Below are 17500 nucleotides of genomic sequence, written 5' to 3'. Positions count from 1 at the left end.
TTTTAAAATTTTGTGTAACAGTTTTAACCGTCACTTCTGATGATGTATGTTGCATCATACGAAACGTCAAATATAAAATGAAAATGTTTGTAACCGCTGTTTGTTTTCTTTTCCTGCTGAAATTGAAATGGCCAAAGAACAAAAGTATTTATGATGTTCTCTTTTATGTTTTGTAGACTCTAAGGCACCAATTCATCATTATCGCTCCAGGGTATTCTACACGTGGAAGACATATTTGCTCTCACAAATAAATAAATGAATAAATAAATATGCATGCTTCAAGAATAGATCAATTATGATGAAAGGAAAAGAGAAAAACTTTTACAGGATTCCTTATAGTCTTCTCTTTTGAATTAAACCTTATGTTGTCCAGACAAATACACGAAAAATGAACAGTTCCAAAATGTTTTAAGGACGTTCGCGCCCATTTGTACTGCGCATTTTTTCGCGCATGTCACGCACACGTCCTGCATCGCAGACCACGAAGGTAAAAACGATGCTAAAGGTGCAAACATATTCTGACTACACTGACACGAGAGATTCAATGTGAAAGTTTATTTAGGATGCGTCAGTCAGTCATCTGATACAATGGATCTAAAACAGTGTACAGCCTAACGAATAACAGTGTATTACAAGAAAAGAGAAATTGTGCTACGCCAGATACGAAAAACCACTAAAAAAACCATCCTTTAGAAGTTGCCAAAAAAAATTGTCGAAACGTATTCCTCATCTAATGCAGCAGCACATGACCCAAAGAAAAGGGTACAACTACATAAGCCTAGACATTATACAATATACAAATGTAGAAGAAAAAGAAAAACGAGCGTAGAGGACGACTAACTGACCTAAAATGATTCAAATCTCCCGCCAAAGCCCTAAATACCTCTTGAACAACCCCCACAACCACCCGCGAACCTCAAAATCGTGCCGACAGAATATTTAAAATTTCTGACTAATTCATTCACGCCATTCAAACGTCAGAAATTACATTTTTCAAAAGAATGGAACGTGAAAGCATGTGGCATCATGGGATAGCTGTGGACCCAGGTCTTCTCGGAAATGTCACGCAATGACGTGACAGAGCGAATAGACAATCGTTTTGAGAAATTCGCAGCGAATTTAATCTCTTGAATGCTCGGTGACCCCCACTTTTCTTCCCGTAGATCACTTCCTTTTCTGATTTTGTCCATTTTACCACAAAACAAAAAATATCTGTACGTGAGAAGTGCACCTCGCGATCTCGAAAACAAGCTCAGTAACCCCCCATTTTTTTTCCTTTTTTGGCAAAAGTAGATCATTACCTTTCTGCGTGGCAAGTTTTAAAAAATTTTGTGCGTAGGAACATTTTGGGCGCGAACGTCCTTAATCACGGATTAAAGGGGAACTGTCATGCGAGGACAGGCGCAGTATTTTTCACACGAAGAGAATTAAACAGACGTTATTTTTTCGCTTTTTCGGTTGAAGTCTAGACTAAATACGGCTTTAGAAGAGCACTTAAATGTATATTTATCTATTATCGATGATTTGGAGTCCAAGAAATAAAAGCGAACACAAATATCATGCCAAACAAGGACAGTATAAGAACAGTAGTAAAAAATGCTTTAATTATTTCGACGCTAAATTATCCTCTATGGCTCAATTTCTTGCAACAGTACTTTAAAATCGTCGTTTACGCAAAAGAATTTGCAACGGTCATCTTTCTTTAGCCACACCCACAGATAACACATCTACACCTCATACTATCAGCAACGCATCCGATCCAAGCGTAAAAGGTCTTGTCGCAAAAACACAAAACCACTCAAAAACCACCTTACCAAAACCAATCTTCCTCATCTGTAGTCAATCTTTCTAATGTCATGCTCACCAACGAAGAAACTTAACTGTTAGCTAGAGGGCCCTTTTTGAAGGGCTTACATTGATTTCATATCCACAGTTCATATATATGATCCATTTTATATATCATTTCATCATTGATTTATTCCTCACGGGAAGATTAGAACCCACAAATGAACAGCTCCCAACGTCAGTGGCTTCATAGCTCAGTTGGTTAGAGCGTCGCACCGGTATCGCGAGGTCATGGGTTCAAACCCCGTTGAAATCCTGAATTTTTCAGGCTTCTCTAGGCAATTGCAAAAATTGCGTTCATAACTCAAGGATCACAGCTTCACTTGATTTCATATCCGCAGTTCATATATGATCCATTTCATATATCATTCCATATTGATAAAATCTTAATTAGAGGAGGAAAAAATAAAGAGAAGATTATAAATAAGTTATTCTTCCCACAATGTTTTGTTTGGTTCAGAGTGCACAATGGAAATTCTCAACTTGCACAGCAACGAGGTTTTGATTGATTCAAAGTGCAGAGTGGAATGTTTTTAACCTTTGTACTGCAAACATGCTGCAGAGCCCTCAGAGCCGCAAATTATCTTTTATTTAGCTCATTACAGGTCATGAGCTAATTTTAGCTTGTAATGTAGGTCATTGTAGCTCATTGTAGGTCATTGTACGTCATTCCTTAATTTAGCAACTACGTTGTTTCAGTATAGAGTGTATAGGTAATGCAATTAGATTGTTGACTGATTAATAGAATATATTCAATCGATGGATTTTCATCTATCATTTAAAGGATCTAAATCTAAGGACTGTAACATATCTGTTACAGAGTAAGTGCTATAGTCCTCTTTAATAAATCTCGCCGCTTGTCGCTGGACTGCTTCGATTGCATCAATCTGGTCTTGTCTGTAAGGATCCCATATTGCCTTAGCATACTCCAAGTTTGGTCTCACAATGGTAACATAAGCTAGACGTTTTGTGTTTTCAGTACAAGGGTATAAATTGCATTTCACAAAACCAAGTGACTTATTAACTTTATTTACTATGTTCTCAATATGGCAGTTTCATCTTGGATCTTTAGTAAGTGTAACACCCAGATAAGGATGTTCTTTTACTGGGACAACGTCCTGCCATCAATGTAATAATCTGTCAAAATTGATTTCTTCTTTCGTGAGATTGTCACTGTGTAGCATTTAGACACATGAAACTGCATTTGCCATGTCTTGACCCAAGACTGAGGCTAATTTATCAAAATTCAGTGTTATTCTACAAGATAACACTATCATTTGCTGATTTAATTGGTCGATATAACAAGGCATCATCTGCAAATAATCTCAAGGTGCTATCTAAGTTCTCATGAATGTCATTCATAAACAGTAGGGACATAAGAGGGCCCAAGACCGTGCCCTGTCGTACTCCTGGGGTGACAAAGTTAAAGGCTTCACGTCCACCACGCTGAGTTCTATGAGTAAGCCAGGAAATAATCCATGCAACTGATTTTCGTTTAATTCCATAATAATGCAGTTTAGATGGTAATCTCTGTTGTGGTACCTTGTCAAAAGCTTTGCTGAAGTTAAAAATTTGAAGTTCAATTTCAGATCCGATATCCAGGTTTTTTGCAATGTCTTCAATAGTAAGCAGCAATTGGGTTTCACAAGAAAGATTTTTTCCTAAAACCATGTTGATTGGAATACAGTATGCTATTATGTTCCAGGTGATGCATGATATTCCGATAAATGACATGCTCCATCACTAATTTATATATTGCTGCAGTTAAAGATACTAGCTGATCTTGATTAGGATCTTGCTTGTAGCCTTTCTTAGAAATAGGTACAATATTCGCTTTACACCAATCCGAAGGCAATTCGCCTAAACTGTGTAGTGTCTTATAAGCATGCTATGCGAACCTATCTAACGCACGGAGTTCTGGGTATCTAGAGAGAGATCCCCGCCGTGGTGTAGAGCATCATGTAGTGTTATTAAAGTTGTGTCTATCCGAGCTTTAAATATGCTTTTAATAGCCATCCGATAGTGAAACGTTACACCGGCGACGAGGATGGAATTTACGGAATTTTTGGTGTAATTATTTTTGAAATATCACACGAAGGAAACACATTTTACCATTTTATGAGTGAACAAAACAGACCAGTCAACCAGCCGGGCCAAGTCAGCCAACAGCGATCCGAACGAATGAAGTACGAAGTCTACCCTGTTTCGAACCCAGAGCAGAATCCCACACTTTATCGGTACGTTGGAAGCGTTGGAAACGCTCGTTCGATCTGTATGTGTTGGCAAAAGGGATTGTAAAAAAAAAAAAGATCGTCAGAAGGTTTGTATTACACGCTTGCCGGTCCGGAGGAAGAATTAAGAGATTACAAAGATGTTGTGGAGCTATTGGATAGATATTTTGTACCGAAAGTAAACGTGCCTTTTGAACGCCATGTTTTCAGGCGAATGGAGCAGCAATCACATGAGAAAGAAGACCAGTTTGTTTGCAGGCTAAGGCAGAAGGCGATTACATGTGAATTTGCGAACGTCGATGAGACGAATCGAGACTGAAATGCCGAGACGGCAAGCTCAGACCAAAGTTTCTGGAGAAAACAAATGCTTCTGTAAAAGACTTACAAGACATTGCAAGCTCTCATGAAGCTGTAGACGCGCAGATGGAGTCGATAAGCAAGTCACCGGTTAGTAGGAGAAATCAAGTTGCAAAAGTTCCAAACGAAGGGAAGAGGGCGTGACCCGAAGAAAGGAAGGCCAAACATCAAATCTCGAGGGCCTGGGGCCGAATAAAGCATGCTACAACTGCAACCGTCTAGGCCATTTCGCAAGGGATTCGTGTTGCCCAGCTAAGAATAAAGAGTGTGGAAAGTGTGGAGCTCGTGGACATTTTGCGGTCTTTTGCGGAAACAAGAAACTAAGGAGAAAGCCTATCTAGTAGCAGAAGGGGTCTCTGGAGAAGGAGATGGTTATGCATTTACTGTTGGAAGAGGGCTGAGAGTTGGAGAAATTAAACTCAAGGTGGGAGGAGTAGTGTTAGACAGTGTACTTATTGACTCTGGGGCATCATGTAACCTGCTTGACTACAACACTCGGATAAGAAGTTATTTGCGTACGGACAGAAGGAACCGCTCGAAGTCTAGGAGCATTTGTGGCAGAGGTAGTATGTGAAGATAACGGAGCAGAGTGTGTAGATGAGTTCACGGCCATTAAGGGGAAGGAAAACAGCCGATAAGTTTAACTTGTTACGCGTTGGACCAGAGAAGTTACGTTCCTACTATTTGTTCCATAGTGGAAGAAGGGTGCGACCAGGACATCCGGGAGAGCTATAGTGACATACTCACTGGGGTTGGAAAGCTAAAAGATTATCGTCTCAAGCTTCACATTAACAAAGAAGTTAAACCTGTAGTCAGCAAGTGCGTAGACTCCCTTTTGGACTATGGGACAAAGGAGATCTCAAATTGGATGATATCCTTAGCAAGGACATCATAGAAGAAGTGCCAGACACACCAACGTCGTGGATATCACCACTCGTGGTAGCGCCAAAAAGCGGACGGTGACGTACGAGTTTGCGTAGATATGAGAAGGGCAAACGAAGCGATCATTCGCGAACGTCATCCGATACCAACGATAGAAGAAGTTATCTCCGATCTTAATGGGTCAACGGTCTTTAGTAAACTTGACCTCAAGTGAGGGTTCGACCAAGTCAATCTAGAAGAAGAATCAAGAGAAATCACCACATTTGTCACCCACCGAGGGCTGTATAGGTACAAGCGGCTTATGTTCGGTATCTCTTCAGCCCCGAGAAGTACCAGAGGATTAAGCTCGCCAATTGGCTCAAGTCCAAGGGAGAGAGAGAGAGAGAGAGAGAGAGAGAGAGAGAGAGAGAGAGAGAGAGAGTCTGCAGATGGCCCGCGTGCGCCACTACGTCCAGACTTGAGACTGGTCCGGGTCAGTGTTCTATGCCAGGATATACGTGTGTCAAGAATGAACTCTGTATCATTGGCAAGTTGGTGTTACGTGGAGACAGAATTGTGATACCCCGAAGTTTGCGAAAGATGGTGTTGGAGTTGGGTCATGAAGGACACCAGGGTGTGGTGAAAACGAAGAGTAGACTTAGGACAAAAGTGTGGTGACCTAAAATGGATGGAGATGTGGAGCGAATGTGCCGAGGTTGTCATGGCTGTCAAGTCACGGGACAGTATTCACAACCCGAACCAATGCAGAGGACGGAGCCACCCACGGGACCGTGGCAGAATGTGGCAGCTGACCTGATGGGACCTATGCCCGGTGGAGAGAATTTGTTAGTGGTTGTTGATTACTATCGTCGTTTCTTCGAGGTGGTACGTAGTCATGAAGTCAACTACTCACCCAGGATCATTGCTGCCCTGATGGACATTTTCGCCCAATTTGGATTTCCCTACACCTTAAAGACTGAAGGATTTCTACAGGAATGCGGAATTGAACATCGAAAGTCACCACCTCTCTGGCCACAAGCGAATGGAGAGGTGGAAAGACAGAACAGGACACTGTCGAAGTCAATGAAGATTGCAGCCGCGGAAGGAAAAAGATGGATTGATGAATTACGGAAATTTCGGTTAGCATACAGGTCAACACCTCAAGTCTCCACTGGTGCCACACCCGCATCCCTGATCTTTGGAAAGGAGATTAGAACAAAACAACCGGAGTTACGACCAAAGAAATTTTTGCACGATGAAAGTATGAGGGATAAAGAAACAAGAACAGAAGCTGAAACAAAAAGCACATGCAGATGGAAACCGTGGCGCAGTACCAAGTCCCATTGTCCCTGGAGATTAAGTTCTCCTAAAGAACACTAGGGAGACAGGATAACTAGCTCCGAAGTTCGAGACCAAGCCGTATACAGTCCGAAAGAAGGGGGGACATCAAGTAACCGTGGAATCCAGTGAAGGAGCTGTATACAAGAGAGATAGTTCATCGGTGAAACCCTATCTGTCAGTGAGCGACCCTGAACCAGCCACTGAATCGGTGCCAACGAACACAAAGTCTGAAGATAAACCAAGAGTGGTAGAGAGACCTAGGCGCATCATTAGGCCCCCTGAAAGATCCAAGGATTATGTTCTAGGGAAGCCTAGGTACTGTTTAAAAGCTTAACTGAACTCTTGATTTCCGATATTAGACAGCTAGAATTGGGTAAACTTATGTTTGCTCTTAACCATTCTCTTTTGCCTTCAAAGTTCAACAATTATTTTTCTTTAAACAAACAAGTCCATAGCTATGCCACTAGACATGCAAACGATTTTCACCTTCCTTCTTGTAGAACAAACTTTCGTAAATTTTCTGTCAGTTTCCAAGGACCTACTTATTATAACTCTATAGAAAATGATATTAAAGAATCTAATTCTCTCCACTTATTCAAAACGAAATTGAAAAAAAATTATATATGAATTATTAGTTATAAATCTTGTAGTAAATAGTTGTATTTCTTCTCATGTCTGATATTATTTTCATTCTTGTTGTTACTTGTATCATACTTTATATTCTGTCAACTCAGTCTATGTAATTAGTTAATTTATACTTACCTTCATTGTATTTTACTTTCGATCCAGGCCTTACCGTTAATGTTAACTTTATTTTTACTCTGAGGGAGCCCAATGTCTATAAGCCTCATGGTTTCTTTTTGGGCTTCCTCGCCACTTTCATTTGCTTCTGTGTAACTGTTTTGTTTTATCGTTATTTGTATTTCGTGGTAAATCAAATAAAGCTACTACAAGCTACTAAAGCTACTACTTGTTTATCGACTTTGATTGATAGAAACAGTTTGTTGATAAACTTTGCTATGTTTTATTTCTCACGCCGTTTCATTTACAATACTGTAAGACTGGAAAGGAAGGGATGTAGTCTCTTACAAGTATACTATGCGGACCTATGTAACGCGCGGAGTTATGGGTATCTAGAGAGAGATCCGCCATGTTGTAGAGCATCGTGTAGTGTTATTAAACTTGTGATTATCCGAGTTTTAAATGTGCTTTTAGTAGCCATCCGATGGTGAAACGTTACAAACTGTGAGATTGATTAAACAGAAAGCAAATGACTTCAGCAATCTCAGATGCTATTTCCTTTATAATTCGTGTAGGGATGCTATCCGGACCATTTGCCTTTTTGTTGTCAAGATATTGAAGGAGCTTTTTAATTCCCTCAACTTTAAAGGTTATTGGGTCCATGCATATTGTGCCACTAAGACCTTTATTGGGGATCGATGATACATCTTCCTGTGTGAACACTTGTTGGAATTGAGCACTTAGGGTATTAGCTTTACTAAGGATATCTGCAACCTGAAGTCCTGAATCAGTTCTTAGTGGTGGAACACCCTGGTCTTGCCTTTTGGCCTTTATGTTAAGAACCTCGCTTTCATTTTACGTAAGAACATCTAATTGAGATTTAATTTACTTCAATTTACCATTTGCTTCATCAAACGCCTTTACTGCTCAGGTTTAGATGGCTTTCCTGTTGCTATGGTGACCAATACCACTACAATAATGAGAGCACCTTGTTACATGTAAACAAAACTTCATGTTTCAAAGGGTGCAACAAGATTGCCGTTATGTGAAAAAGTTTGTAAAGTCAATCCTTGTAATAAGATATTCTCTCGCAATATTAATTGTTGAAAGTGGTTTGGGCCATCTTAAAAAAAACAATTGTTTTGTTTCTGAAAATATTTATCTTTGATTGTGAACAAAACTTTTCTTTGATATTTTTACCGAACATACTAAATTTAAAAGGATTAATTAATCAATCCTTAAAATGAAAGTTGTAGTTAAACTTGGATTTTTCAAATTTGCAACTCTTTCCACATTCACAGTTCAGTGACCACTTTATACAAACGTTGGCCGTGTAGCACCTATATTTTAAACAGAATTAACTGAAGAGAGTGTAGTGTAACGTGAAGTGCTAGATTTCTATCCCATATGAACCATGTGAGCATTAGCCCTATTGATGGAAATGGGCCCAAACAAGGACAGAGAAAACTCTCTGTATTTGTAACTGACAGAATATTACTAAATGAAAAATGATGTCATAGTAACATCACTGTCAACATGTTTTTTGAAAACAAAAAGGTTCCGAGATTCAATTGCCCCCATCCTCAGAGACGCAGGGGCTGTCAGTCGGGGCAGGAAAAAAGGCGACGGGCGACGAAAATTTTCAAGGACGGCAAGTTCTTGAAAACTTTCGTGGCCTTTTCTCTTACCCTGACTGACTGCCCCTCGGTCTCCGAGGATGCGTCGCCCCGAGTCACATGTTACAAATTATATATATACATGTATGTTCATTGTATGCAATACCCTCCAATCTATCGGGATGGCGCTAAACTAAACCTGAAAACTATTCGTAACACAATTCAAGACCACGTTTTATTAAAAATATTGTTTTGCCTTCCATCCGAAAGGGTATTTGACCATTGGTATCATTTAAGCTATCACTTTATTCAATCTGGTTCAACTACCTTCTAATTTCCCTTGAGTGTTTTCTATTATTTCTTCCATATATTTTACCATAACCTGAGCCATAATTACATATTCATACCTATAAAAAAAAAATTTTGAAAGATAATTCGGCTGACATCTTTTCACCTTCAAACTAAATAATTCACTAATTAATGTTAAATATGAGGATGGCAGCCAATAGATGCACCCTTGTAAATTCTGAATCAGTTCGATATTATTACCCTAATAATACTACTTTGAATCTAAATATTATTTATGAATGTGTCAGCTGCAATATTGATGGGGAATCTGTATTGGATCTACAATAATACTATAATAATTATTATAACAACAATAACTCTTAAGATCACTATATACTCACTGGGCAGCAGATTTCAAGTAATAAAGAGCTTTAGATTCTAGGGGCGCGATCGATTGACCCTATTCCGGAATAAGAATACGTGGAGTGATGATTAAACGGTATGTCTGGCGCGTTTCGAAGCAGCAAGGATCATAAAAATATGTTTAAAATAGCATTTTAGCAGATGTTTGACAATTTTAATGTCAATCTCCGTAAAAACGAAGGATTTCTAACCTATATTCCATGTAATCCTATTCCAGAATACGGTCAATCGAACGCACCCTAGGACTAGGAAGAGGACGAGAACGAGATTTGACTGCTCTTTTTTAGCGAAAATACTGAGAAGATCTATAACCCGGTCGATTAATCTTACTCTTTGTTAGCAGTATAGGTTGCTCAGTGATTCTTATTGCTGGTAACTGAGCCTTTTTGCTGATCAAAAAATGCCAAAACTGCTACCGTGTTGTTGACTCGTTTTGACGCGACGACATTTGTGCAAAACCTCGTACTAAAATGACGACGGTGTCACGTTTTTCCCGCCAAAATGACGCTGGTTTGCGCGTGCTCACTGTTGTTCTATGAGAAAATCTCGTACTCGTAGTCGTTCTCTTCCTAGAATCTAAAGCTCTCTAATATTTCAAAAACGAGGGTGATTGCTTCATCACGGGTTCCAAACACCGAAACACAGATGAAGACACGACCCCAAAAACTCATTTCTAATAATTATTCACAAACAAAACAGCCTATCAAACCACCAATAAAATGTCACATGCATGTTTAAACCCAATAAAACACTCCTCATTAGAATTCTTTATAAAAAGAATGGTAATTAGGCCCAGTCACATTTTGCACCATTGTCTGGATTCCAGCTAGAGGGGCACGGCTTTTGTGGAATGTTTTTGAAGTTGTCCAATAAACTCACATGTTGTGTTTTATGTCCAATCGCTCAAAGAAACCATGCCATATAATAAACAACTTACTAACCTCATTTGCTCGGGACCATGCTGTGGAATATTGCTCATCGGTTGGTTTTGTACGGACTTCACTGCGCTTGGTATGTACTGCCATGACCTTAGGCCAATATTCCTCAGTATGGCCCTTGCGTTTGGTTAGTAAGAGGTTGTTGATTTTATATCATTGGGAAGACTATTAAATAATGTGTTGCAGTGTTGTCAAAAGTTCCGTTTTCACTACAAAAGGACTTTCAGCCTTATTGTATTACTGGAACGTAGTTGTCTGGAATTATACTATATATGGGCAAATAAGATGGCCAAGAGGGTTCAAGAATTGCTTCAAATGTTAATTTTAATAAATTAAATTCTCATCCAAGGAAGCTGATTTAAGTCTATAATATGTTCACATTAAATTCCAGCAAACAAAACTTGCAGGTAGCAAAATGAACCCTCTGGAGATGCTTATTAAAAGTAAATAGGCTTTAAGGGCAAATAAACTGATTCACGATAATCAGATTTAGATATAGTGTAAGACCAAATTGTCTCTGGCAAGCCTTTTGCAAGGATGGCAATCTCTGAAATTTTCTACTTTTTGCAATGTCAGCAGTGTCCCATGAGAGGACTTAGCAACAATATTTAATTAATTAAAGTGGTACTACGACCAAAAAAACAATTCTTTTTTTTATTTGGATTTCAAAACTACATTAACTAAACACTAACTGACCCAAGTTTTAAGTTCTGATTCTAAAGAGACACCTGTTTATTTTAACTGGAATTTTCTTATTTATTGGTCCGCCATTACTAACTTTAAAATCTTGAGAGAGCTGGGTCAAGGAGAAAATGATGTCAAAGACTCACTAGTTTAAGAATGCAATGCGTGTGTACGCGGCCGAATTAATATGCAGCACGAGAGTTTCGGGCTTTCAGACTTTTAAACCCGTGTTTTGCATATGTAATAAGTTGCGTTTACACGCTGAAATTTTAAGCTAGTGAGTAAATGACGTCATTTTCTCTAGATCCAACCCTCTGAGGTCCAATCGGCCAGTTTTGAACGTGAGTAATGGCAGACCGTGAAATCCAAAACTTACACTCAAAATAAACAGCCTTTGGATAAAACTCAAAGCTCAAAATTTTGCCAGTTAGGTGTTAAGCAAACACGCTTTCAAAATCTGAAGAAGAAAAGGAAATGATTTTTTGATCATAGTACCACTTTATGTGTTGTTCCTGCTTCAAATTTGTTTGTATTGTGACACCCAGTAACTTTGCGTGGGGATTAATATTGTTTAGTTTGTGACTCTGCATCAAGTCAGTTGTCATGTTAACCTGTCATCAGTGACAAAGCAGACCTTCGTGGACAATACTACTAATTATTATTGCTCTATTTCCTGCTCCACCTGCTGGGAGAATACTACCCTAACACAGCACATTATAAGTCTCCTCAGTACACACTGCTCTTGGGAGTGTGATTTGTTAGCACAAAGTTATGTACAAACTTAAGTGTATAATAATAATAATAATAATATTACTATTATACAATAATTTTTTTATTGTAAAATAGAATAATGTGTTAAATATTGTAACCCTGACGTAAACTCTGGCTTGAACAAGCCCCAACATGAAGTTTGATCCAAGGAGCACTATGAGGGTTGCATCTCAAGTACTTGTAGTAAATTCTGTTGTCTGTTCAACAGGTGGTGATATTTTCCTCTGTTCTGCCAGTAAATCTTGTATGTGCCTCTTAATACACCACACCTACCATTAATACAAATTGGCTGGTTAGTGAAGGGTTAATAATTTATTGATAAAGACAAAAAAGGAACATGAGAAAAGGAAAACACTTTAAAGACAATAATATAGTATAGCCTTTAAAGCTTAAAGCTTATGGGGCAACAAATAGAAAGTGTCAATTCACAAAGGCAATACAGGGAGTTGACAAGCTACGATACTTGTCACATCTGTTGAACACCCATCCCCGTTTTCCCCCTCCTTCAATGTTGATTTCACAACTACTAGCATTTGCCTGAAAAAGTCTCAGACAACACTGAATTAGGGGGCAATAAGCTGCGATCTTGTAACACCATGATTCTAGACCTGCCGCTAAGTGTTCCAGCTAACTGTGTCCGGTATCGCAGATGCTTAACAATATTGGGCAAACAGCGACCTTAAAAATCAGAGTGCCAAGCCCTAGGCAGGATTTGAACCTACAGCCTCCATAATAGTGGTCAAACACTCTTCTCCTTGACCTACAAGAACTCTTGGGAGCCACATTGCTTATCTAGGTTCTTGGTTGACAACGCGTCCCACTGGTCTGCAGGCTTAACGATGCCACATCCATGTATATTAAGCACTCTAACTACTGCTCCAAAAGACCTTCCACAAAGATTGTATTCAGGTGTATACAAGTATGTCATGGCTCAATGTTACAATTTTCAAATTACTTCAAATTTTCTTCTGCTTTAGGTGGGAACTGATTGCCAAAGCAGTGAGCAGCAAGATGGGGTTTTCTGTAAGTACACAGAAGAAGTGATGCATGCCAATTTTTTTCCTTGGGGATGCCACAGTGATGGCTGCACTCACCTTGACCAATGTAAACTGGGTTAGACTCCATCATATATGGGTTGAGTTTGTTGGTTCTCTACTTTACACTGAGATGTTTTTTTTTCTGGGTACTCTGGTTTTCCCCTCTCCTCAAAAACCAACATTTGACTTGATTTGCATTAATTGCTGATTTTAGTTTACAGCGTCCCCAGCGCTAGAAGGACTAGTCACTTAAATAAAGTTTCTTTCCTTAATGCATACACTTGTCTGGGAAATAGTTCCTCGCCCCTTGCCAACAGTGACATCCACAAACCATATTCTCCCAATGACAACTATTAATTGCAAGTGATTAACCTTTTCCTTCCAAAATTGGCCATTTATTGATTTAACTTGAATGTCAGATAATTTTAATCATCAATGGGGAACCCATTGGTGGCAAAAAGGTTAACAATATCTTGTTCCACTCAAAAGCTGTATCCCCTTGAACCATAGTTAATAGACGGGAATGGTTATGAAACCCGACAAATTTCTTTGTTGTAGGTTTTCGTTCTCTTTTTTGGCCTTGACCGTGCACAAAAGACAATAGTTGTTTACTTCGTACTGAGGAACTAACCAATAGAAACATGTTGGTTATGTAATTCATGCATAGTGTACGAGCCCAAAACAAAAGGTTGTGCGCGGTCATGGACTTTCCAACCTAAATCTTGGCATCTTTATTTGCTCCTTTGATGTTTGCCGAGCTTCCAAACCAGTTCCCTCTATTACCTATGCTTGAACCCTTTCTCTTCTAGAAACACTTACAGATTTTACTCTGTCTCATACCAGATGATTTCAATTTCAGACAATGGGAAACCCTTAGAGCTGTTTTCAATTGAGTGTCGTATGACAAATACCAATCGACCAATCATGGAAAGTGCAAACAGCTCAATGAACCAATCCAAATTCGTAGCAATTACATGTAACTTGCTTGGTTGATAAACTAGAGTGAGATTTTTAAACTGACCACTAAGAGTAGCAATTGCAATTACGTAATAATTACTTTTGACACCCATTTGAAAACTGCTCTAGAGGCTAAAGTAAATACCTATTACTACCCTAGTTCTTGGCCTGAACTGTACGGTACACATGTTAAGCATGTGGGCCATATAAATCAACAGGAAAAAATGAGGATCCATATTTAACTTATGTTATGTACCAATGAAAAAAACAAGGTTACCAGGACATTTAATATAACTCTGTGGTAATCTGGCACACAGGACAGGAAACTAGTTGAAGTCAAACACAACATTCAAATACCACAAATGATTGGCATACATCAAAATTAGCAAAATGGAAAAATCATATTGTAATTGTCTTTTCGAAATGGTTGTTTGCATACTGTAAACTTAATGTAAACAAGTTAGTGGGCCATACTGCAGAATTTGGCCTGCTAAATTAACCAATCATAGTGTGCATACTAGCTGAGAGAATATTAAGATGAATTATTTAATAGCAGAACTTACTTCAACAGACATACAGAGAGCTCGCCCAGTAACTAATACACCTGTTACTGCAAACTGAGCATGATGTGACACGAATGGCGACCAGAGACCAGTTTTTAAGCCATACAACCAAACGGGAAGTACATGCAGGCCACAAATTGCAAATGCGCCTGCTGGAGTTTTAAATCCTGAAATAAATCAAATAAATATTGTTTCACATGTCTTGATCTCCAAAATGAAATTTATGCAACATTCATACGGTACATTCATATTTCTTAAGAATACCGGAGCAACATCATTAGCTCTAATCCTTTGAACTTGTCTTGTGGCAGAGCCAATTCAGGCAAGGAAAAATGATAATAATGTATCTTTCATGGTGCAATAAATATTTTATGTTTGGTTAACCCATTCACACCCCTAGCACACCGCCCATTGACAAGTAAAATTGTCTGGCATTAGACAGAGTAAAATCTTCTGGCGTTAGACAGAGTAAAATCTATAAGTGTCACTCTCAGGGGTCAATGGGTTAAAAAATTTAAAAATCAGTTCAATTTTGAATTTGCTTTGTTTTAACAGAGTATGATAATGAACCTTAGACAAAGAAATATCAGAAATGGACAGGTTCGAAAAATTTTAAACCAAGAAAAAACTTGAACTACAGCAAATCCAAGATGAAGTGCTAGCACTGCAAGTGTCTTCAAGAGGAGTTAGAGTGGTGCTATTAACCCTTTAAAGGCAGAGGGGCCCACCTTTTAATGAGTAAAATCATCTCGCATTGGACAGGGTATTAAATCAATGAGTTCTCAGACTCTGGGAGTTAAAGGGTTAAATGGCATGGTGAACTGAGAAAGCTTAGAAAATGATTGACAACTCTTCTCAAGAACAATAATTTCTACAAATTGGAAAAATCATACATTACCATTAGCCATAACAGTTTGCACCCATGATGGTGGACTAGCCATTGTACTTTTCCAGTTTTCTCCTGATGTATGTGTACATACAAATACCAGCCACTCCACTGCACTGATGAAATAGCCCCACTAAAAAAGAGTTTTCACTAGTGTTTAAATAAATTATGCCCCGTTACATTAAGAGTTTATATGTAATCATCACTAAAAGTTTGGAAAGTTGTCCAGGGTTCTGGATGGTCAGTACAGACCCAGCTGCCCTTGGCCACGAACATCAACCTTTCAATAAACAAGTTTAATTCACAATTCATTTTTTATCTTTACCTTGTACAGTAAGGTCCAAAGCATTCCCCTGCTGAGATTGTCACACACAACATCTAACTTCAAGTAAAACAATACAACATTGTTATTCAGTTGGTAGAGCATTGCACCAGCATCGCACAGGTCACGGGTTTGAATCCCGTTGAGGCAACCTGAATTTTTCACATGTCTATAAGAGACAATTCCTTAAATTTGTGCGAGAATCACCTCATTCTTTCGTCTATTACCTGCACTTAAAAAACTCATTAATAATTCATGAGTCTAACAGCCCATCAAAACAGCGATAAAACGTCACGTGTATGAGCTTTATATCCTGATAAAACACTCCTTGTTAGTATTTTTTACATAAAGAATACTAATTAACAATTAGATCCGTGGCCCTTGAGGGCGAAGGGTCTAATTGTTTTAGTATCCCCCAACTAGTCGGACAGAAAAGGCAATAATAAAGTTAGCAAATGCAAGTCAAAAATATATTTATTTGGGAAGAAAAGGAAAGAAAACGTCACGCTTTTTGCTACTCGATGACTATTACTAATAGTCCTCTAGTAGCGTAGCCAATCAAAATGCAGCTTTCGCATTAGTCCACTAGTTGGGTGATACTAATAAGGCATTAGCTTGTTTTTCTTGTATGCTAATATTCACCTCTCACAATTTGAACCATTGTTTTGAGTCCAGAGGGACACACTCTTTGTGGAATGTTTTTGAAGCCGTTCAAAAAACTTACAGCACGTGTTTTATCGGGTCTAAAAACACTCGGCTACACCTCGTGTTTGTAAACCCAATAAAACATTGCTGCTCGTTTTTTAAACAGTACTTCAAACACGTACATTAATTTATTTCATTTATAATATGGACCGAATGCATAAATGGCGGCCAAAAACATATTCTTTTGTTTATGTGCTAATTAGACTCACTAGCCTCGTTTGCATGTACAAAGTACAAAAGAAATGTTGCTTGAGAGCGAGGCTAGTGAGTCTAATTAGCACATAAACAAAAGAACATTTTTTTGGCCGCCATTTATGCATTCGGTCTATAAGCAAGTAAGTTAGGGTTAGGGTTAGGGTTAACTCTTGGTGTCTACAAGCATTGAACAGAAAATCTTTAAGAATCCCAACTGGCTGGAAGCAAACTAGTTCGCTATTTACAAGCACAGCCAAGAAATTGAACCAGGGACTACCTGGAACAAATTCGACAAGTAGTCAGAACATGTCTCGAGTCCAGGATCTCCGGGCAAGCGTCCTAACCACTGGGCTTCACTGCCTTCTAATATTATCACAGGGTTTGCACACTTTTTCAGACCAAAAATTCAAGAACTTTTCAAGGACTTTTGAGGACCCTACTTTGAAATCTCAAGAACTTTTTCAGTAAGAATTTACCACAAACCAAGCAAAATGTTTGTGTTTAAACCCCTTGCTTTGGGCATACAGATAGTGTAAACCTTGAGCAACAAAAATTATCAAACATAGATCAATAAAAAATCAAGGACTTTCAAGGACCAAATATCAATTTCAAGTACTTTCAACACCTTGGACTTCTGAAATTCAAGGGTTTTCAAGGGTTTTTCAGATGCATACGAACCCTGTTATCATTATCAAAAGATATTGATAAACAAGCGATAATAAAAGATTAGTTATAATTC

General features: G+C 38.6%; 1 protein-coding gene across 1 annotated transcript in view; it reads right to left on the bottom strand.

The window, feature by feature from the left end:
* Positions 1–8853: 8853 nt before the first annotated feature.
* LOC137975697 (uncharacterized) overlaps positions 8854–17500 on the bottom strand; it is a 10743-nt gene continuing 2096 nt past the window's right edge. The window contains exons 4-7 of the mRNA XM_068822852.1: positions 15865–15921; positions 15552–15672; positions 14654–14820; positions 8854–12365 (exon numbers count right to left, since the gene is read on the bottom strand). Coding sequence (XP_068678953.1) covers positions 12267–12365; positions 14654–14820; positions 15552–15672; positions 15865–15921 — 444 coding nt within the window. The 3' untranslated portion in view covers positions 8854–12266. The remainder of the gene's footprint in view (positions 12366–14653; positions 14821–15551; positions 15673–15864; positions 15922–17500) is intronic.

Source organism: Montipora foliosa, chromosome 11 (genome assembly GCF_036669935.1).
Source record: "Montipora foliosa isolate CH-2021 chromosome 11, ASM3666993v2, whole genome shotgun sequence".
NCBI classification, from domain to species: domain Eukaryota; kingdom Metazoa; phylum Cnidaria; class Anthozoa; order Scleractinia; family Acroporidae; genus Montipora; species Montipora foliosa.
This window is presented reverse-complemented; position numbering and strand designations above follow the sequence as displayed.